The sequence below is a fragment of the Rhopalosiphum padi genome, chromosome 4 (genome assembly GCF_020882245.1).
Source record: "Rhopalosiphum padi isolate XX-2018 chromosome 4, ASM2088224v1, whole genome shotgun sequence".
Classification (NCBI taxonomy): domain Eukaryota; kingdom Metazoa; phylum Arthropoda; class Insecta; order Hemiptera; family Aphididae; genus Rhopalosiphum; species Rhopalosiphum padi.
In genome coordinates, this window is record NC_083600.1 from 10,701,566 (window position 1) to 10,726,140 (window position 24,575).

At 29.9% G+C, this 24,575-nt stretch overlaps 1 protein-coding gene across 1 annotated transcript; it reads right to left on the minus strand.

Moving 5' to 3' along the window:
• Positions 1-3,925: 3,925 nt before the first annotated feature.
• Positions 3,926-22,963, minus strand: LOC132928716 (uncharacterized). The gene is made up of 24 exons (XM_060993571.1): positions 22,378-22,963; positions 22,142-22,297; positions 19,238-19,540; positions 18,977-19,157; positions 18,634-18,872; positions 18,314-18,491; positions 17,906-18,113; positions 17,559-17,836; positions 17,248-17,435; positions 16,994-17,164; positions 16,533-16,752; positions 15,805-16,182; positions 11,883-12,412; positions 11,101-11,256; positions 8,576-8,875; positions 8,268-8,448; positions 7,951-8,189; positions 7,683-7,860; positions 7,416-7,605; positions 7,073-7,350; positions 5,842-6,029; positions 5,564-5,734; positions 4,992-5,223; positions 3,926-4,661 (listed from the first exon to the last, which is right to left on the minus strand). Exons 1-24 carry the CDS (start codon positions 22,857-22,859, stop codon positions 4,068-4,070), a joined length of 6,219 nt encoding a protein of 2,072 aa, XP_060849554.1. The 5' UTR covers positions 22,860-22,963; the 3' UTR covers positions 3,926-4,067.
• Positions 22,964-24,575: the final 1,612 nt, after the last annotated feature.

Here is a 24,575-nt window from a genome sequence, read left to right on the forward strand (position 1 = left end):
AATTTTGCAGTTAAAAGATCACTTGAGTAGCATGAGGCACTAAACAAATTAACAAACTTTACGTAGCACTCTTAGTGTAGCTACTAATGGATTGTATGTGAAATACTTTTGGGAGTGTGTAATAATGTGCTAATAAGTCAAGTCGACGGTAAACAGTCTAATTATAATATTATGCACAAGATAAATGGGATTTTTATCGAAATCAGTCATAATAATAATGGGTGCGTGGGCATAGTGGTACTCGATATGAACGTGAAACAGACGATCAAACAGAATTCCTGATTAGGTCATACAAAATGACGAGCCAAAATAATTGTATTACGTTTTAAAGGTTTGAGAATGTAATCATATTTATTTGATATATATCACATCGGAGTGAATAATATTGTTTAAGTAGTATATGCGAGTTGATATTCAAAGAGGATAAAAAAGTTAATGGCGAAGTATACCTAATGATATTATAACAACCACCATTTTGCTACCGATATTGTGTGTAGTCGCGTTCATTGCGTTTATGCGAATAATAAAAAGACGTTTAGGCGCTACCGGGTATTTATTTTTATTAAAACAGTTGATTGTAAGTTGTAACCAATGGATGTTTAAATCGATTTCTATTTAAATACATAAATAAGTGTTTTGCTTTCGAAATAATGCTATCAATAATACATATTATAATGATTATTACGACCAATTAAAATTATAAAATTGTTTACTATTTGCTCAATAACTAATTGTCGTTGGAATCCGATGTAAATGCATTTTGCACAGTATAATAGATTATATCATATATCCATTAAAAGTGCCCACAGTACGCGGGTTTATCATTTTGAGGTGAAACCCGTAACTGAACTATTACTAAACTCGATAATTTGACGAAAACCAGCGATACAGCCTGTACCTATATAATATTATTTTTGCTGTTCTCGTCGAGTTCCAAATACGTAATCTTGTCAATAAATATAATTAATGGTTCACGAATTCGTACATAAATCATACATTTTCTATTATTTTAAACTTGTCAATTTATAGATACTGCACTAAGATTAAATGGTTTGTTGAGTGTGTGTGTGTGTCTCTCTCTCTCTCTCTGACCAAGCAATGTCGTATAACGCATTATGTGTAAATTAATTAATTTAAGATCATAAACTTAAATAAAATACTTTAGTCGGGATCCAAATCAAGCGCAGTAGGTGTTATGATAAGCATTTTTTTTTTTTTACAAATCGCACACAGTCGTGTTTCAATTGTTTGTTTGGATACCTATTGAAATACTAATTGGTAGATCTTAAGCGAACACGTTGAAGAGAACCAATTATTAAAAACCACAGATAACTTTATCGTTTTTATTTTTAATATAATAATAATAAGTCAATTAACTGCTATATAATAACACATATTAGAGTTAAACATGTTAGTATGTTGGTTATATATATATATAATAATATGATAATCAAACCATAGAGTACGCTCAGTTCTTGCAGTTCAGTGATTGTTAAATTTGATATATTGCAGTGCAAACGGTATACACGTACATATATATATATATATATATATAATATTATAATGGATAAAGCGGGATAATGATACTAACGTCAAAGCTTTATAATCCAATGAAGAAAAAAAATTAATACAATAGTGTTTTTTTTTTTTTAAGTGTGCTCGAATTTGACGACACCATTATACTTGCGTTCCTAATTTGGTCGTGTTTCTTAGAAGTAGATATATCCCACTGGAACAATTTTCCGAGTAATATCTTATGTGCCTCGCCTGTATAATAATGATTTGCAAATCGCATACAATTCTAGAGGTGCTATACGATAACCCGACCTTATACACGTCGTTTATAGGTACATATTGTGAGCACTGTACATTTTAAATGGTTTTAGATTCCGATATTGAGATGGGAACATTTTAAAGATGTTAAACGGTCTGTTCTTATATACTAACGCTCAAGACTGTCAAAAACAAATTCTACATTAATTTCATTATTTTCTTTATCGTACGCCGTCAAAATGGCACCTAGTAAAATATGATGTATAAGAAGAATATAATATTATCGGTACCGGTAAATTACTACGTTTCTAAAATATTTCTATTACTTTGAATCACTTTGAGTCTTAAATAGATTTTTAAAACTATAGTTGTGCATCTTGTTTTTGGACTTCACGTCGAATAATACGTAGATAGGTACCTTATATTTATCGTACCTATAATACATCACTTCTAATGAAAAGTATATTTTAACTTTCAACATTAATAATGCAACAACTACATATAATACATTTGTATGTACAATTAATAACTCATATATTTAATGTTTTTTGCTATACGTTTGCATACGATTACTGTGTTGATAGTTATGTGACAATTACAGATAATTTATAATATCAAACAATAACATAATGCCACTATTTAAGTATTCCATCAGTGTATAATATTTAAGTGAGATTTATTTAAAATTACTTTTGCTATCGTATTCATAACATTTTTTATTAACTGATATTTCAATATTTCTGCATTCATTATTTTTAATTAGTACCTATTTATCAAATTACTACATACCTACCTATTTTGTATTTAATTTTTATACTAATAATATAGTATTTTTAACTTAGCGATACTTATATACTTTTAATTAATACAAAAACAAAATAATAATATGCAACGCATATGATGTTATCAAAAAGTAAATTGATATCTTTTAATTATACAAGTAAGTAGGTATACAAAACTGAAATAATAAGCGAAACTGTAGTTATTTCATAAAATATTTTGACGAATTTGCTCATTATTTTTTTTTTAACGTATGCGTTTTATTTATCAGTAAGCACTTGATCATACAATAATAGTTTTTTTTCTAATGAAAACTATTTACGTATTATTTTTATTCTAAATTACATTTTTTTTTATTATCTAATCTAATGTTTATTTTGAATGTGTGTTTAAAAACTGTATAAATAAATATTAATGGGTGTACCTATACCTATAGACTATAATTGTTCTACTGTGTACTTGCTCTACATACAGAGTACACTACTTGTTCGTAAATCAGAAACTATTACGAAAATTTAAAATGTATTAGAGTACAATAAATCAAAGTCCATAATTTGACCAAATTGCCCATGATAGGAAACAAAAATAAAAACCTTTATTTACTAAATACAAATTTGGAATATTATTAGTCGGTATAACTACCTATGCGTATGATGAATAAACCGCATACCTATATATGTAGTCGATGGTGAAAATATATACAGCCATTGTTAGCATATTCTAAACTTCTATACAATATAGAACATATTATATTGTACAGCAATAACAATAATTTCCTCTTGTAAGTGAATAGTTATTAATAACAATTACTGAACCAGATCAGACAGAGTTGAAAGTATTTATGATGGAATTATGGAGTTTGATTACTGACTAGGGAATTATCAAGATTAACTATGTGGTGCTTACGGGGCAATATTGCAATTAATATAATCAATAAAATAAATGAGATTAAAACAATTTAAATTAGAATTCAAATTTAAAACAACAACAATTGAAATAAACATTGAAAATTTACAAGTAGAATTAAGCGAGTAATTTGTATTAAGATTTCACTATGTTTTCCGTATTAACCATATAATATATGTATTTATAGGCATTTACAATTATTTATTAAGGACGTTTTCAGTACGTAAAAACGATTACTTACATAATATATACATTTAAAATGTCGTTTCATGACTATAAAATGGGTTCTTGGGAAAGTTATCGTTACTCCGGGTTTTCTACTTGATCTCTAACTCGCAGTTAGTCACAATGCGCAAGTATTATATAGTTATAACAATAGTTTTAGGTAATATTTTTGGAATGATTAAATTATAGGACATTGATAAAACATGTATTATAACAGATGTGGGAAAAAAATAATATAGTCTTATGAAAAACGCATATTTTATTATCCCAGCGACATCCTCATGCCTGCAAACGTGAGACGTGAATATATTTTATTATTTTTTTTTTTTAATTTTTAATCCGAAAACATTAGCGGATACGATTTTTTATTATTATTTCAATATTTACAAAACGATAATAATGGTCACCGCCAAGCTGACAACGATGACGACGAAAACTAAACTACTCCGATACGACGGTTGGCCAGATTTATTGGGACACCTGTAAATGACACTCGGCGTAGGGTTATCGAAATCAAATGTTGGATAAGTCGGTACTGGTCTTATCGGTTCAGTCACTTCCGACACAGTCGTATTCGAAGACGACACAGTCGTATCCTCCAATGGCACAGTCGTATTCGACGAAGACACAGTCGTATCCTCCAATGACACCGTCGTATTCGGCGACGACACAGTCGTATCATTTAAGGACACGGTCGTGTCCATCGAAGACCAAGTCGTATTCGCTGAAATCGTCGTCGTATCTGTCGTTGTCGTGGTCGCCTCCGTCGACAAAACAGTCGTATCCGTCGGTGATAATGTCGTATCCGTCGGTGGTGTGGACGTTGTTGGTGGGTCTAATGGTGCTCCTGTCCATTGGTTAATTGTGTTGTGGTAACTGTTATACCAAAAGAGATTTTGTTGTACTTGCACGTACGATTCCTCGAATGAAGCTTTAATTTTCGGCGGCAATCCTGCTGCGTTCTTCAGATTTGTCAACTGAAAAACACGATTATCTTATTATTATTTGTGCCTGTACGGTTTCTACAAACATTCTTATTTAAAAACGTTTTCGGTTTTCCTAAGATTTTTATCTGATGAAGGAGTTTTAATAATACGAAAAATGTATGACATAGGCATTATACATCTAAGTACCTAACACCCAAGTATTAACTATGTATTGTCAAACTTTTAGTTTATTAAAATATAATAAATAGTTAATAAGGAAATCAGTGATTATATTTTATTTAAAATAAATATGTTTTACAACTCGATATTTACTTATTTATTATTATCGAGAATTAATTAATTATTTTATTTGAACCTCACCTTAGCTATTTCAATATCAAGAGCTACTTTGGAAGCTAAAATCCTATACATATACGTAACGATACTCTCTCCTGTAGGTATCTGTCTTAGAATTCGTTCTATGTTGTTCATTAAAAAGTTTGTTAGCGCTTCTATCCCTTGTGGGGTCAAAGACATCGCATCACATATGTCCTTGAAATCTTGCAAACGTACTGGGCCACCAGTATTGAAGTCAAATAAAAATTCCAGGTATCTAAAATAAATAAGAAATTAAATTTTAATAGCTTTCGCTTTGATTAAACGAGAAACATACTCGTAACACAAGATAGGTAATAAAAACTAAAAATATGTTATTATAAAAAAGGTGTTTTAAAAACAAATTCTAACAGAAGAGTCAATTTCGATTACTTCTTGGAAGTATTTTTTGATCAAGAATAAAATATTTTCAAAAATACTGTTTTTAAATTAATGTTTTGTTGAAATTATATTCACATACAAAAAATGTTGTACATTTTAATGTTGTTTTTTTACGGTAAATCGTAAATAGATTTTTTTTTTTTTTTGGCATTCTCAAACAAATTAAATTCACGTACTTATATAATATCAATGTATCTTTTGAACAAGCCAACGCTGACTGAGCTGAGTTTTTCTCTGAAGCCGACTTGGTGGTCATGTAAACCTTGAGCACACCTTGCCACGTTTCAGTGTCGTTACTTAATTTTATTCCCGTACACAATGCAGCGTCTTTAATATCAGGCGATATTCTGATAGCAAAAATAAAAATAAAATAGGTAATAAAAAATAACTTGAAATTAAAGCTAATAACTAGCAAACATAATATTGTCATACCATGTCCACATTTGAACGTTACCTTTTTCTCTCTGTCCATTCTTTGAAATTTATTATTGCATTATTCGTACAATATTCGCCATCTAAGTAGCAAGCCCACACAGAAAATTTATTCCAACTTGTTATTGTCGTGTGGTCATCGGTTTTATATTGCACAACTAAAATGTCAGTCTTTTTGTAAATAAATTCGGCCAATTTTCGAACATATGACTGTAAAATATAAAAAAATATTGCTCACAGACTACAATATTACTATTAATCTAACAAAAAATAGTGAAAATAAAATGAAACATCGTCATTTCACATTTATGCTTTGTTGATTTTATTAATTATGACTAGAGTTGGGATTATATTAAAGTTATAAAAGCTCTTAAAATTAATCGAAAAACTCTAAACAAATTTTTTAAAAAAGAAAAATATCCTACAAACCTAAACACTATAGGTAATAATTTATTTATAAAAACCTAAGAAAAACATTTTAATACCTACTATAATTTGTGGTATTATCTTTAATATATAAATTGTATAATATAATAATGTATATCTATTACAGGCTATACAGTCAGTGCACTATTTTAAATTGTGATGAAATAAATACAAAAATATCTCCAAACATTATGATTAGGTACACATTATAATATCATACATATCATATGTGTATCATATACACATTGAATATTTCAAATCTGTGTTAATATATAATACACATTCAGTAAACAAATGTCTACGAAAAAAAATACTAAATAAAATGTTTTTGTATTCGTTCATTATTCGTACATATTCGTACCACGTACTATATAGGGAATATTGTATCGAATTTAAAGCTGGTATAGTTTTGTATCAGATAAATAGAAAAAAAATACCTTCCAAATCGTAACTATGTTCATTCTTTCATAGCACAACGTAAAGTTAAACACGATGTGTATTATTTTGATCAAAAGTTGTATATAGGCGATTAAACACGTCATGATATTATCAAACAACACTATATCGTGAAACATATTATATTTAATTGGAAAAAATAATAATTCACCATTATTTTTTTTTACCTTAAAATGTGGTACATATCTTTACCATTTTATATTATGACACTAACTCATGTTTTCGTTACATCGGTCATATCTGCGTACTGTGTGTAAACATGGTAATAGTAATAATTGTTAGTGGTGTATAAACATTACTCCACCACCAATTCAAGGACACGTCGTATTATTTTTTTTGAAACACTATATTATGTAAATTTCTTTACATACCTTAATGTAATCATAACCCTGAGCACTACGACGCATTCGTTCGACCACGTAAGACAAACACTCGATGGCTGTGTACCAAGGTATTTCGTCGTCTTCCTTCGTCAGGTAGGTCGACAAGTTCAAAGGTATCGTATAATTCAACATTCCGGCTCTCGCGAGATTGAACGAGTCATCGATCAGCTGTACTCGGTTCAGAACGTGTATATTGGTATTTGATTCGTTCAACTGTTTTATCAGCTGCTGCCAATTATTGAGGTCGTAGTTAACCCTATAGAATCCTATCGATAAAAAAAAACATATTATTCCATAAACAGAAACGCACATAAACATTTAAACCAAATACCAGTCCATTGCAAATTGAAAATCACCCAAGTACAAAGGCTTGAATCACGCAAGTACATTACGGACGTGTAAGGTTTTATCCATCTAACCGGTCTTAAGTCGTCAAAATTTCTCGCCAAATTGTTGGTGTAAGTAATACCAATGTACCAGCTGGAAGTATTATTTTCAGTCGGCCAAATCGAAAATGGTTTCTAAACAATAAAATAATTTATGAGCTATTTGTGGTATTTGATATAATTTGATAGACATTATCCAGTCCAATATTTACATAAGTAATTGTGTACGTGTTTTGATTTCTAATGACGTTAACCACTGGATAACCTGGCTGATTTGTCCAGGACTCAATAAAATTGGTGAATGGCACATTTTCCGACAACTTGAATCCAATGTCAAAATAATAATTTTCATAGACCGCCCATAAATTACTTGGGGTTACTGCGCCATATCTAAACGGGACGATTTGAAAAATTATAAAAAAAATTATGTTAATAATTATTTACTTAATGGTACTGAACTAGCCGTAAAATATTACGTACTTGAAGTTTTTCAAATACAAATTTAGGGGCTCTTGGAAATTGGAATCAGTTACTATGCATTGTAACATTCTCAAAATAGCCGCAGCTTTATTGGAAACCACACGTTCAAATATATTTTGGATATCGTCAGAAGTCTTAACGGACGTGGTAATCGGGTGTCTCGGAGTCTGGTCAAACTCCATGGCAGTCTGATGCTGCTCTACGACAAAAAGTTCATTCAACCGCCAGTCCGGGTTCACCTAAAAAAAAAAAAATGACGCAATAAATACAGACTATGTACGAGCGTAGTTCGAAAAACAAATTGCAACCGGACTTACCACTTCCGTCGCGTAATACTGGAAATATCGGGCGAATCCGTCGTTCAACCACAAGTAATCCCACCACGCACAGGTCACCAAATTTCCGAACCACTGGTGGCTGTAAACTTTTTGGATCACCATTGCCGACCGTTCTTTGAATTTCAATTTTGAATCGTCGTCGAACAACATGTATTTCTCGCTGTGTGGTCGACGATGAAAAATCACAACACACACACACAAACACACACCGTACACGCATAAACACAAACGCAAAACAAATAATATTATATAACATTAAAACCAAACTCGACAACTCGTTTACATACCGGTAAGCGTTTATTCCCCAGTTTTCCATTCCATCGCCGTCAAAGTCGGGTATCGATATGAAATCCATTTTTTTCAATTGGTTTTCACTATCCGTGTAGTTCTCCATGGCGCTAAACAACATCGGCGTTTCTGCCGTAGCGTACATAACTTGCTCCAAATAATCATTGTACGTGTATACATCGACGATGCTTCCTTCTATTGTACTTGATTTTTTCAGATTTCCGACAAGTGCTCCCACTAAATATGTGGGTATCGGAGGTGTCGTTTCATAATGGTCGGCCCACCAGCCGTAGTATTCGCTACGTAAAAAAATATGGTATTCGATTAAATATATTTTGTATTCCATCATATGAACATATTATTTTTTCGCAGACATCTCTCTACTTCGACGATTCGACTAAGTTTGAGTTATATTTAAAGAAAATAATTATTATTTAAACCTAAATATCAATGCAGAAATAATTTGCTATGCTGATGATGCTGCGATTTTATTTCGCGATGAAACAGTAAATGATTAAAATACAAACACTAATAATTTTGTAAAATAAATTAAAAATTAGTTGATAATAATTTTTTAGAATTAAGCCTAATCAAATCGAAATAATATATTTACTTTAATATTAACTCTGAGTTAATCAACTCTAATTTGAAATAAATGTGCATCAATTTTATTGTCAAAATAATTGTGTCATTTTAGAAATTTCTAATTGTATTAAATATCTAAGCTTCACCTTAGATTGTAATTTCAAATGGAATTACCGTATTGATAATTAAACAAATATTTTACGTATATTTTTTCATATTTTTCATTATGAGCGCAATATATTTAATATTAATATGAAACAATTAATGTTATATTTATCTTTAGTTAAATCAATTATTAATTATGGTATTGTTTTTTTGGCGACAAGCATATTATAATTCTCGTGTTATTTCTTTAAAAAGTACTTTAACACGTATAATTTAATTTATTTTTAAGACACCTAAGATTATAAGTAATAATTTTGTTTAAATTTACTTAATATTAAAAATGTACATAATAATGTTTTAATTACCATTTATAAATTTAATAATAATATTAATCGTGTCACTCACAATTATAGTACACGTTACAAAGAAAATATTAATATTAATATTCCTATCTTCTTTAAACAATTGCAATTAAACTGTGTAGAATTCTAAAAATTAATCTAAATAATTTCCATGTAATTTCGCTCGATTAATTTTTAAATAATGTTGATTTTAATCATATACCTATGTATAATTAACTGTAAATCTATTTAGATTTATCACAACTCAATTTTAAATCCCCAACACAATCTATGCCTATAGGAAGGTTGCAAATATTTTATATTTTTTATTTATTATATTATAATATTTATGTTGTTTATTGATTTGCTAAATAAATATTATTATTATTTTTTAAATATACGGAATACACATTATCATTTTATCTTAACATCATAGTTAAATTCGATGATTTTTTTTTTTTTGTATAAATCGATTGACCACGATCCAAATATTATATAATATTTTTACGTATATAATATAAATCATATTATGTATAATTGAATACTATAACAAACACTTCATACGGTGTGGTGAAAATAAGGTAATTAATAATTAACCTAACCATGGTTATTATTGTCATACAACTCTTTTCGGAAAAGTCGAAAAGCGATGTCCACAGATAAGAATACGAATTGATCCAAATACTAAATTATATTAACAGATCCCAAAATCCACCTATATAGAAAAGTCAGCACCGCCAATGACTATCGCTCATTAAGATAAGATCATGAAAAAAGGAGTCTGTCGCAAGAGTTCAGCAGATGGTTAGGAATATCTGAGACGTCTAGAGGTAGGTCATAACACCGCTCACCACCTTATAGCGTACAACTGTAATTTTGTATTTTAAATAAATGTTAAATAAATACAATAATATTCTACTTTATACGTCACGTTTTCGTTCATGCGATAATGCGTTAATCAACAAGTTGGAGCGTAACTATATATAAAACATAATATACTATCTTCAAAATTTTATGAAATTATTATGTCTCGTAAATAACTTTTTAATTTTTGATTTCACTTCTAATGTTTATCTTATTATACAAATTGTATTTTGAAGCTTATTTAAATTTTTGTCTGAAAAAAATATAAACAGTATAATAAAATTAAATTTCTATATTCGTAATTAATAAGTAATTTAGCACTTTCCTATAACCCTACAAAACCAAAATCATTATAACATAATTATATCGTACTCTTACAATATGATTTAAACAAATATAATTAATCAATAGTGTTATAGATAGTAACAATGTTAAGTAGTGAAATAATATTTATGATCGTAGCCAATCAAACTAAATGTGTGCAATAATAACAAATCAAATTATACTGCTTCACCTATCTCTATAAATGATAAAATTGAGGAAAAAATATGAGAAACGAAATTTCTTCGAATCGTCGCGTTAAGAGAGCGACAATCATCGCTCGTTTCTAAGTAAACTTTATGACTCACAGTCTTTGAGTTAAGTATTTAGGCATGTTGGATAATGTCATCTGGTGCTCTTGTCTGCCCAATGTTACATTGAATGGAGTCTTATACGCAGGCTCGTCGTAACAAGGAAACGCTCTCCTTGCGTACGTCGGCTTGAACTGTGTCACAGCCATCCATCTGTAAACGCGACAATAAAACAATATTAAATCATAGAAAACTTAAAAAAAAAAATCAAAAGGCACAGAGGCATTTTATTTGTATTTCACAGAATGGTAGAAAAATTAAATTAAAGTCACTGAAATCGAACTATATCTATACTGAAGTAATGTAAGGCTGTACATTTGAGCTGTGATAAAACATATTTATGCATGTAAATACTTATATAAATATATTATTATCATCATAATTTATTATATTCGTGTATCTAAATAACACGAAACTATAAAAATAATTTATGAATTGTGACTGTCAATCGTGTTCAATTATCTTATGTGGGAGGGACAATCATTTTGAATTAAATAAATTAGTAAATATTATTAATTTAAATTAATCAATGAAGACATTTACTTAATTAAATAATATATATATATTCATATATTAAACGAAACACAAATTAAACAAAATCTAGCACACTGTTGCATAATTTATTTAGAATTTATGAATTGTTCCTCGAACCTCATCCTAAAGTTTAAAAAAATAAAAAATACTATAAGTCTAAAACTACATTTTTCGAATCCCACTCGCTCCTCACCTCCTCCCACCGCCTATCCAGATCAAGCAAAAAACATATATTTTCGACTTACTTGTTTACACCATCCTCCTTGTATACGCTCTTGTAGAAGCCGGTCATGTCGGTCCTCAGCAGTCCCTGGAAAACTATCTTCACCTGGTACCGTCGGCCGGCCAACAGGTTGTTATCCGCGTAGATTTTCAAAATCTCCGCGTCGTTGTCCAATTCGTACGAGTCCACCGCCACGTCCGTCTGCGTCTTGAACTCGGTAATAGCCAAGCTCTTGATTTGCATGTCCTTGGCATTGAGCGTCACGTTTGGTGTGATGCTGTTCACGTAAATGAGGATCTCCACCTGGCCACCAAACGTGTACATGTCTGAGCCCACGTCATACTTTGGCACTAGCCGCAAACCGTACGCTAACGGCTGCGTGTCGCGCGGCAACCGGTACGACGACGATTCGGCTTGGTCCGCCGAGCCAGCAATCGGATGGACTGCGACTACTACTGCGGAAACGAGTGCGACGATTGTTGCTACCGTTTTAGTACACATGACGTTTGTTGTTGACGCGTCTGACGATTCCGTCAAACAGACAACGGCGAATTGTTACCGTTTTCTGCGGCTGACACTCGAAACCCGATCGCAATTATGGTCTTATCTGGACGCGCACTCAAGCTCTGCGGTACCATCATGTCAACGTACATTCGACGTTCCCACTCCACCAGAAAACATTGCCGAACCGATAGTTTATTTCACATCATACACTGATTAATTTTAACATATACGTAGGTACACAACAAAACATACGTCATGCTTTCGCAATATTAATAATAGTGATTAAAAACAATGTCTTGTCCGTTCAATAGCGGTCACAACGAGCGACCACCACCGCAGTAGAATCACTTTTCATATTTTAAATATTCCATTAATTATTTGACACGTTAAACTATATTAAAATGCTAACTAAGAACTATTCGTTAACTAGCTTGAATAATTTTTAAATATTTTTTTAAATTATATAATATACAAATATATTGGATAGAATTATTATCATATAATAAATAACTTACAAAGTAAAGTACTCGTCGTTTGCACACAATGTGTGACGATTACGAAACACATTTCTATATTAAAAATAATAATAATCATAAAAAACACTCTTGATCGCGTCGAGTGGCATCGTGGTCGAATGATTCTCATAGAGAAGCAAAAAGTTATCTCTTACTATTTTAACATAATACTAGTCTTAACATAATATATGAAATGTATTTATTAAGTATGTCCTGGAGTTATTTTTTTTGTTGAGATTTTGCGCTATTTAAATCCAACCAATGAAAAAAAAAATGTTATATATTGTTATATAAATCATTGTACTTGGCATTCTAAAATAATTTTATTTTAATAATGACAATTGTGGGTACCAATGTCAAAAATACAACGCATTTTTCTATTTTAAATTGTTACATTGTTTGCTATAAATACATTGAAATAAATGAATTAATCAAAACTAGCAATCTAACCTAACCTAACCTATGGTATTTTTAATTTTTAAATGTTTATAAAACAAAGTCATTACTTCTCATACGAGCAGTTGCTCAAGAAGTAAATGCAGATTCTCTAATAGTTATTGTTTAAAATAATAATTATAATATTCTCAACAACATAATTTTAAGTTTTAAGCCAAAGTATTTTCATATATTTACTTTTGTTATTAAATTTTGAATTGTTAGATTAAATTTAATTATGTCTATAGACGCTAATCCATTTTGAACAGTAGTACTTATAATTCTTATTTCGAGTAATTTAATGTCGTATCAAATATTCATATCGTGAGATGTCAATACTATTGATATAATTATATTCCAGAAAATGAGACAGGGGACACAAATTATTAAAAAAGTCACCAAATATGCATTTTAACACCCAAAATATGAAATTTGAAATAAATACATATTTTCAAATTATTATCACGATTTTTTCGTATTATGGTAATAAATATATTTTATTTAGTTATAAGTTATAACGGCCGAGTATCGATTATTGATCATATTTTATGTAGTAATATCTATTTATAAATAAAATTAATAAACGGGAAATTAATTTAATCGACAACAATTGCTTCTAGGAAAACATTGCGTTTGATCAACAACCATGTAATAATAAAAATTTAAAATAAATTAAAAATAATTTTAGTTATATAGTTAATGAAATAAATAGGTATGTCGATAAAAAAATATGTATACAATAATTAATTAATTAAATTATGTATTAAAAATTATAAAATTGATGAAAGCAAAAAAATCTAGCTTTTTATAAATATAAAATGTTATTATGTTTGTTAATCTGCAATTTTCACGATTGTGCTAAACAAATATGCAAATGTTACAAGTTCTCTGTCTTAATTATAATATTTATATTTATTGCTATTTTTTAAAGTTATTAAACAAAACGTATTGACCAAAAATATTATTGCAATTTTTTACAAGATATTATGAAGTAATTCATTTTACAATCACGTACCAATAATAATATACTTATGGAGGATAGTGAGTGAATTGTTTTTATATATTTTATCAGGGTGATAATGTTTATAATTTTATTGAAAATATTATGTTTATAATTATATTATTTTTTCTGTTCACAGACTGTTTTTTAGCGATAACTAGAATTTATAATAATAGTTTTATGTATATAAGTAAATTTTATTCAATGGATATTATAGACATATTTATAATTAAATTAATACATTTCCAAAAGTTTGAAACAATGATAATAAATAAAAATATTAAGCTTAAATCGTTAAAAATACTATGAATTTTAAAATTGTTTTTTAATAATTTCTTGACGATAATTATTTTATTTAAAAATTCATAATTTGAAACACTTACAATTCTTGATTTTAGTATAAATTCTTTTATAGATATAATAATATAACTTTAAAATAAAGAATTTTCGCAGAACGTCATGATTAAAATGGAAAATGGGTTACTTTTTTATTTTATTCATAGTGTTTGTTTAACATTTAATGCAATAATTTTTCAATAATATTTTAGCTTATAAATCGAATAATTGTTATTTATTTAAATTTTAAATATTTCCACATCACACATTATGTAGTTACGTTTTAATCTATAATATAAAAATGAACGCTTTATCAGAATTATATGTTAATTTATCGTAATGTGAAATTTAAATTTATAAGCGTTATGGTCTCTGTTTTCGAGTCTGTTATTTTCCAACGACATTATCTAAAGAATATAATATTATATCAAACCATTCAGGAGGGTAATGTTGCCGAAATCATCTACTTACAGTATTTTATCTTAAGTGTAACTTTATACGAAAAACAATCATGCTTCGTCAAGTACTCAGATTTAAATCAATTTTTTTTTTCAAACGAATCAAACTATTTTAGTTGCATTAAATTCCAATTTCTGATTTATGTTTTAATAGTGCAATGGAAAAATATTATATTTATTATAATATAAACATTTGTGATTTATTAAACGTTTATTACAACTAACCTACTACTTCTCAAAACAAAAATGTTAAATGGTCCAATACGATGTGTATAATGTCTTTATAATTATTATCTTTAAAATAAATAGACAACTTTCAAAATTGTATTATTTCACGAGTCGTGAGACTTTTTGTGACGCAAGTTTTTATATTAAAAAAACACGTAGGCTTCAAATCACGTCCGGTAATAACTCGCATCCAGTGCATAGTAAAGTTATTTTTATTGTTAATGTTACTCATTTCACCGTACGCAAATGGTGTGCCAAGTCTTTTTGATGAGAACGGTACTAAGGTTTACCATAGCCATTTAATCGGTTCTAGCGTTGACCGGCTACCTGCTACTATATATTTTTACATGTTTTCATAATACATTTATACAAACTCCAAAAAGAAAACAGAGAATTATAGTCATGTACAATGGAATTAAGTGTTTACGAGATTATATTTTACAAAATAAAATTATATGCTTATAAAATTATCAAAAATGATAATATTAACATAATACAACTTGTATGTGCGTGCGCCGTTGCACTGGATGGTCTATATGTGGTCGTCGTTACATGTTCAGTAACGGGTACGGGAGATGCGGTAGACATTTCTGTCGTACCTATTGAAGTTGCAATAGACGTTTGGTTAACCGCCATAAGTGATTCAGTAGTAGAGTTGACTGTAGTAAACGTGGTCTCAGTTGTTGTAGTTTGTGGGTCTGGTTCTCGATTTTCTAATGTCCATGTGTTAATTCCATCAGCATACTTCTCGAACCACGCCAGGTTATCATTGATATTTGCATAGGATTTTTCAAACGACGATCTCAAAGAGCCGGGGACGGTAGAATTGTTTTTCAAATTGTGTAGCTAAGATCAATTTCCAAAATAATTATTCGTTGAAACCGAAGTCAATTAATTTAAATATACAATTTAAAGTAAACGATTAAATGTATTATTATAACTACTACGGTATTGAACAAAATAAAGGAAAATTATTTTGTGGTTATATTATGAGCTTCCGAAAAATTATTGTTCAAATATTTAAAATGTATATTTAGATACCTACGTTTAAAAAGAATAACTAATAATTTTAAAGAACTAAATTAAATTAAATTCAAGGTTAAAATAGTTTATGTTAAAAAAATAATAAAGTGATATACCTAACCATCGTTTGTTCATAATTTCAATGAAAAAAAAACTATAAATCCGGTACTAACTTTTTCAAATTCATCGTCGTTTGTCATCTTGGTAGCTAGGGTTGAGTAAATATATGATGCGACGCCTTCGCCGTCAGGTAGCTCGTTCAGAATTATGTTCAAATTAGTTGAAAGGAATTCGTATAACACATTGAGACCTAACGGTGTCGTTGATATTGCAGATATAACAGATTTGAAGTATCTTTTCTCAATTCGCCCGTCTAATATATGATTAATGTACCTAAAATACAATATTATGCAATCACAATTTATTTATTTATTTATTTATGTTTAAAAGAAGGTTATCAAAAATAAAAGGATTCTAATTTTTGAGAAAAGCGTGTATGCTAAATTTAATAATAACAATAACTATAAAAAAAAAAACTGAATTGTTAGTACATAGGTTGATAGGTTTGATAAATTCAACTTAATACTATTTTATCCACCCACAAAATGTAATATTTTCAACTTTATCAACATACTCAGATAGCTGAGTCCTGTTAGTAGAACAGCCTAGCGCGAACTCCGCGGAAGATTTTTCCGACAACGACTTGGTGTTGATGTATAACGCAAACATGTTATTAAAGACTGATGAACCGTTACTATTCTTCACTCCAATGCAGAACGCGGCGTCTTTAATATCGGCAGGTATTCTGTACGAAACAGTTATTTAAATTGCGTATTTGGATCATACTATATTATAGCAATAATAGTATATAATATTATAGTTACTGACTTCTCTCCGTTTTGCCATGTTTCGAAGTATTTCTGTGCTTTGGTCGAACAGTATTCGTTCTCCAATCTACACGCCCACTTGGAAAACGTTTCCCAAGCACTCAACACTCTGTACTCTGCAGTGTTGTTGTCCGACACGAGATATTCTAGCTTACTATATATGGTCCCCGCTAAGCTGCTGACGTGAGACTGAACGCAAAAACATCGAAATACTTATTGCATATTTTATACTGTTTGTCTATTATCGTTGCGCCAAATCTATAACACGCGAGTACCTACCTAAATCGAGCGAATAATTAAATATGTGCATACCTTAAAATTTGCGTATCCTCCGGCACTGCGGGGCATGCGCTCTAACAAGTACGCGAACCCGTTCATCGCCGAATACCACGGCGCAGTGTCGTTTTCATTCTTCAGATATTTGGACATGTTCAACGGGACTGAATAGTCTAATTGACCAGACCTCGCCAAGTTGAACGAGTCGTCTATTAGCTGAGCGCGATTGAGCACGTGGATATCGGTGGGCTTATCGGTCAGCTGCTTTATCAGCGCCATCCAGTTGTCGACTTCGTAGTTTACCCTGTAGAAGCCTGGTCAACGGACGGGTCGTTTTAATATCAGTTATTGTTCGGCTCTGAAAGTGTCACGTCAACACTTACCGATTGATTGTATGTTGAATATGTACCAATCTATATCTATATATCTATATACTGGTACTATAATGGTTAACGCCGATGTTTTGTTCGTCCAAACGGATGGTTGAGTGTCACGGAAATTTTTGCTCGCGCTGGTTGTGTACGTGAGACCAATGTGCCATGCCGCTGTTTCATTGATGATCCCATCGGTTTTATTAACGTAAAATTGGCTCTTTAAATAACATTAGAAGAGTAAATACAATTATTATAAAAATGTATCAAAGTACAAATATATTATCATGTCGTGAACTATAATCGATATTTAATTGTATCAGAGTAAAACAGATTATTATTATTATATTAGTAAAATCTATGTATTCAAAGTAATTTTATTATTATTTATAATTAAATTAATAATTTATGTTTGATTACTTGAGTCACTAAAAACATATCTCCATTCTTCATAATGTTCAAAACTGGATATCCCGACTGTAACGTCCAATTTGACATGAAATCAACTACATCCAATCCATTTCCAATGTTATAATCGTAGTCGTATAAAACCTCATCGAATGATGTAAACAGGTCTGAAGGTTCTGCAGTATTTTGACTATAAGTTTAATACAAAATTAATTTTTTCTACGAATTATTCAATTAATTATCAATATATAAATATATAATAAAATTAATGCAACTTTAGTCTTTAGTTCACCTAAAAGATGAATACTGAAGTATATAAAACTAATATTTACTTAAAATTATGCAAATAGCGTTGAAGGGACAACTTGAACAGATTTTCGGTCATCAAATTTTTCAACATTCTCAGGACTGATGCCGCCTTATTATACGATATGGTATCGAATAGGTCTTTGATCTCTTCGGGAGTGCTCACGGACGCGGTTATGGGATGTCTGGGCTTCTGGTCATACGCCAATGCACCCTGAAACGCTTCGACCACAAACAGTTCTTCCATCGACCAGTTGGTCCTAACCTACTCCAACAATAGTAAACGAATGTGTTTCGATAGCGAAAAAAAAAATACAAGAAATATAAGTAATTTAAATGAAATAATATTATTTATTTTGTATTGTATACCATTCCGGTAGCAAAGTATTGAAAATACTGCGCGAAACCTTCGTTCAACCATAAATAGTCCCACCACTTACAGGTGACCAGATTTCCGAACCATTGATGAGTGAACTCGTGTTGTACAATAATTGACGAGCGCATTTTCATTCTCGTTTTCGATTCGTCCGACAGCAGCAGATAGCTTTCTCTGTATGCAAAAATTCAAATACACAACCGAACAACAAAAACAATATTAATCGCCGTAACCACTCGTCTACCGTGCCTTACTGATAATTATTGATTCCCCAATTTTCCATCGCCCCAAAACTCAAATCTGGTACTGCCAACAAGTCCATTTTAGGCAGCATATACGTCAGGCCTGTGTACTCTTCCAGTACACGTAGATGTTTCGGAGCTTCGTTTAAGATGTACTCCGTTTGATTGGATAATTCTTGGTGCGTGTAAACCGTTATCGTTGACGAATCGTTCTTATTACTGTTGCTTGGTACGAATTCGCCCACGTAAATGGCAACCAAGTAACTGGACATCGGTGGGGTTTGAACGAAATAAACCGTTTCCGTTTGGTTTAAACTGAAATCGACATTTCTCAGTGGCGCTTGGTACAAATCGAAATTTTATATTTTGATTGAATAATAATTTATAACTGTTCTAGTTTTTAATAATAAATCTCGTGGTAAATGACATAATCTATTTTCTTGTTTAATCATGTTAGCAATACTCGAATACTTGAACTACAATTTGGTATTGATCTTCAATAGAAATTTTCCGCGTGTGTAGGTTATAAATAGATACATTAGGTACTTATTTAATGTTTAAGAGGTCGCCATACCCACATATTGTGTTGTCTCTGTCTTACTAACGTACATCATGACAAGTTTACGTTCGGAAAAATACATTTTGTGAAGTCAGCTTCAATTTAGAGTAAATTTACTCATTATCAAATGTAAAGGTAAGAATATTGTCTGAAAAAGGATATATTGTTTTTTTCATATTATAATTTTAAAGTGAATTATAGTTATGTAAAATATTACAACTTTAAAATGTTTATAACTCACTTTTAAATGATAATATCAATAAAAACATATGTAACATTCTACATAATATTGTACCCTTTAAATTTTATAATAGATAAATTTACACTAATATTAAAGCTAACATCACAAAATGTGTTCTGCTGAACACTAATTTTTTATGGTGTACGTTTGTAAGACAGAGACAACACATGCAGGTATGGCGTCCTCTTAAAACATTTTGAATTTCTTAATATCATATAAATAATATATATAAACAATTATATATCCATGACCTTTTTTATATAAATGTGATCTCTTGTTTTATGTATAGTGTAATTTAAATACTATAGTACATATAACATATAACACCTATTCGTGTCCAATGCTTTAATTTATGAACTATTCTCTACGCGCTATTGATTCGTTGTGAATCAGAAAATGTAATTTTTTGTTCTAATATTATGATATAATGTATTTTACTCGTCAATACTTTATTATACTTTATTTATTCTGTATTCGTCGTATTCTAGAAAATTGGAAATTTTAAAGTTATTATTAAATCCTGTAAACATGAATATTAGATACTATAATACGAATATTTTATTCTTTAAAACAGCATGTTTTATACATGACTTATTATTGCATTATAATTAGGTTATGTACTGATGTATAGTATTATGTTCCATAAATACAATATACATAAAACATAGTATAATAATACTAGTTTATCTAATTGTAAATGTTTTTTTTTATATTTTTAACATTTTAAAAGTTATTTTCATTGTATTAGTTTTTTTATTATTCATAAGTCTTGGCGTTTTATTTCAATAATACAAAAAATAGTGATTAGTTTCAACTCTAAATCATGTTATTATACATTATGAACACTTAACATTTAATAATGTGTCACTTTAATCAGTTTAATCACACATTGATCATATATTGTGTGCATAGTCGTTTGACTATTGTCAGGTACTCGAATGCAAGTCTTAAAACAAAACTACAAATATCTTTATTTCGTTCAATTACTAAATTCTTCTCACTTTTTCAAATAAACCATAAATGTTCACGATGTAAGATCAATACATCTATTAAGTTATAAATATAAATAATCAAAACTTTAAATATGCGCGTGATAAATATTTTTAGTTCATTTTTAACAGAACTATTTGAATTGTGGGCATACCTATGCATGTATATTATAATGATACGTTTTTTTGGTTTATATTTTACCATCATATAGAGCCTTTATATAGGCTTTTATAGCCTATAACAGGTGTTATTTTAGGGAAAACAAAATATGGAAGTATAACTTTTGGATGAATTTATTTAAAATAGTCGATATTAGTTCTATTGAAACTCTAGAAGCATCTGGGTTAGGCATGTCGTATTATATGTATAATGCATTTAATAGTATCTTTTAAATAAACTTTAAGACTGAAATGGTCCTTCTCGACCAAGTTAAGTTTGTAAAAAAATAAAAAAAATATTATAATATTAGTACAATATATTTTTTTTTGTATATCATTATATTTCAAAGTAATAATATACCAATTTATTTTTTTATGATTTTCGTAAAAATAAATACGACATTTCGCTGATGTATTATTATAGATACCTAATTTAAATTCCTGTTTTCAATGTAGATTTATTGTTATTAATACTAACCGTTTATAATATTTCAAGACGATAAAATCAACCATATTATTTAGTAGTCTAGAAGATGTTTTAATTGTAAATAAATTATAATTATTTAAAAATACTTTTTGCTTGATTTTAAATTATTAATATATAAAATAAAGCCGACAAGAGAGCACGTAGATTATGATGTTATCTACTCTATAAATATTATTATGATTAACCAACCCATACTAGAAAATATGTGTAAAGTTAATTATGTACATTATACATACCTATATACTGTGTTTCTTAATAGTTTAATGAAGATTTACGTGAATAAGTAAGTGTAAGTTATAATCCAGCTATGGACCACAAGAGTACCTGATACAAAACTTAACCTAATTTATAATTTTAACCTCGTCACCGAAATCATTTAGTTTCCTTTATATTATTATAACGGTTATTAAAACAATTTTAAAATAAACTCAATATTTCGATTTTTATCAAAAAAGTTTAAATGATTTTTTTTTACGCTTACCCGGGTTCGGTATATCGGATCGGCATGTTGGACAGCGCGATCTGATGCTTTTGTTTGACCACTGATATGTCGAACGTTGCTTTGTACGCGGGTTCGTCGTAACACGGAAACGCTCTCCTCGCATAAGTTGATTCGAACTGTGTCACAGCAAACCACCTGTCGCGTTTCGTTAGGGCCATGATATGGCGTATATTTCCCCGCACAAATTGTCATAATAATAATAGTCGTGTACTTACTTGGTCGTATCTCGCTCCTCGTAAGAACTCAAATACAAACCGGTCATATCAGTTCTAATATTGCCGACGTACGTGATCGACACCTGCAAGTGTCTTCCTTGCGGTACGGACCGGTCTAGACGAATTTCGAACTGTTCGTCGTTCGCTAGGTACACCCACTCGTTCACACGCAAATACCTCGTCGAGTAGGACGTTGTATCCGCGACCGTCACGTTGGTCACGTTCAGGTCCCTGAGATTCAGGGTCAAAACACTGGTGGACGAGACGACAGTGATAATTATTTTCGCAACGCCGTTGAACTTTAAGTTATCGACACCATTAAAGTCCTGGAACTCGAATCGCAAGTCGTACTGGTCCGGGGCCGTCGTGCCGGGCAACCGGAACACGGCGTTCGTGGTTACATCTTTATATCCTGTCTGACCGCTTGACTGCCGGATCGGGGTGGACAAACAAAATACGCAGACCAAAAAATATCTCCACATGATTGCAGCTGCAGTGCACGACGAAAACTTGTAACAAATACAGCTCCTGCAGACTCGTGAGCTAAAACTGCAGTATCACATCACCACACGCCAGTGTGTGATGTACAAAGTCACATAGTCTTCGTGTAAATCCGTATTAGTTTTATCTTATCTAGCACCAATGCCCAGTCGTTCTACATAATATTGTCGTGAGGCCATTCACCTGACAATGAAATCGGTATGGAAATTATTTAATTTTGGAACAATATAATATTACGACCCTCTAATCTCAGCAGGTAATCCGTCGACAGCACACTACTTGAAACGGATGTCATAATATTATACATTTAACGTTATCTGCTTCCAGGCACATTAGGATTAAGTGTGAATTAATGCAATGATCTAATTTCTGGTATATCACGATATTTGCCTCAAACGAAATGTGACCGACTAACTGATCTGTGACCGTATTATAGTTCCAGTCTTCGCCAACATATTTATTATGTTTTTTTTTCGTTTTTCCCATCAGTATTGAACTTCTTCGTAAGCATTAAATATGAGTGAGTCGATGGCATTCGACAACTTAATCGTGTCTGTGTAATATTAAACGTACTTTGAATTCGAACTTGGTTGTTTTTACGTTCAATGTTCATACAATATTTATTATCATCGCGATACAACAAAACCGGTAGGTCACTGAACTGTTTTTTTTTTTGTATTGCTCAGCTGCACCTCTGTTCGTTAATCCGAGTATTTTTCGATATTTTCATTTCATAAGTAATACACCAACAGGATTTTTTTTTTATCAAAATCGTAGGTACTTGAATCGTAACTTATCACAAATACAATGAGTTAGTTAATTTTTTTACAAAAAGCAAGTTATTTTAAATATTCAAATTTCAAGTGTTTACCTTTTTAGTTAAGTAGGTATAAGGTATATATTTAAGAAAATAAAAGTAGTCTTTTTTAGATTCTAAGAACGATGAATGTATAGATTTTACAAAGATATGTGTATATTATTTTATCTGTGTACAATATGGTAAATAATTAAAAATGCTTTGATAGTGATTTTTGACACAAAATTTGAACTAGTTTGAGATATCAACATTTAATATTGCCGATATTTTTGAAAATTATGGAAAAAACGAACAATAAATTAAAAAATGCAAAACCACTTTTCGACACCATTTTTTTTTTTATGTAACTCAAAAAGTTAACTGTAAATACTTAAAATATTATCACCAAATTTTTTTATTAGCATATTTGTATATTATATAGATAATAATATTTTTGAAAAATGTTGATTCTTTTTGAGCTATATATAAACATTTGATATTTTTGAATTTTTTAGTTTTTTTCCAATGATTGTTGATAAAAAAGTTTTCACTTTGACAAAAACCTTAAATATTTAATACATGGTTCGTTAAAAGTTATGACTATTTAAAAATATTAAAAATGCATAGACGATGTTAGTTATTTCGTTATAATTCAAAAACATTATTCGTGGTAGCTTAAAACTTTTAAGTAAATAATGAATTTTATTATAATATGCAATGACATTTTTAAAACATGTAGATTATTTTAAACCATTACCTATTTATACCATGAACTTATTCAAACTGTTTTATATAGTGGAAGTGTTATTGGCTTAAAAGTTAATAACAATAAGGTCATATGGTACAAGTAATAAGCATATACTATTATAATAATTAAATATTAATAATATAATAAATGCAA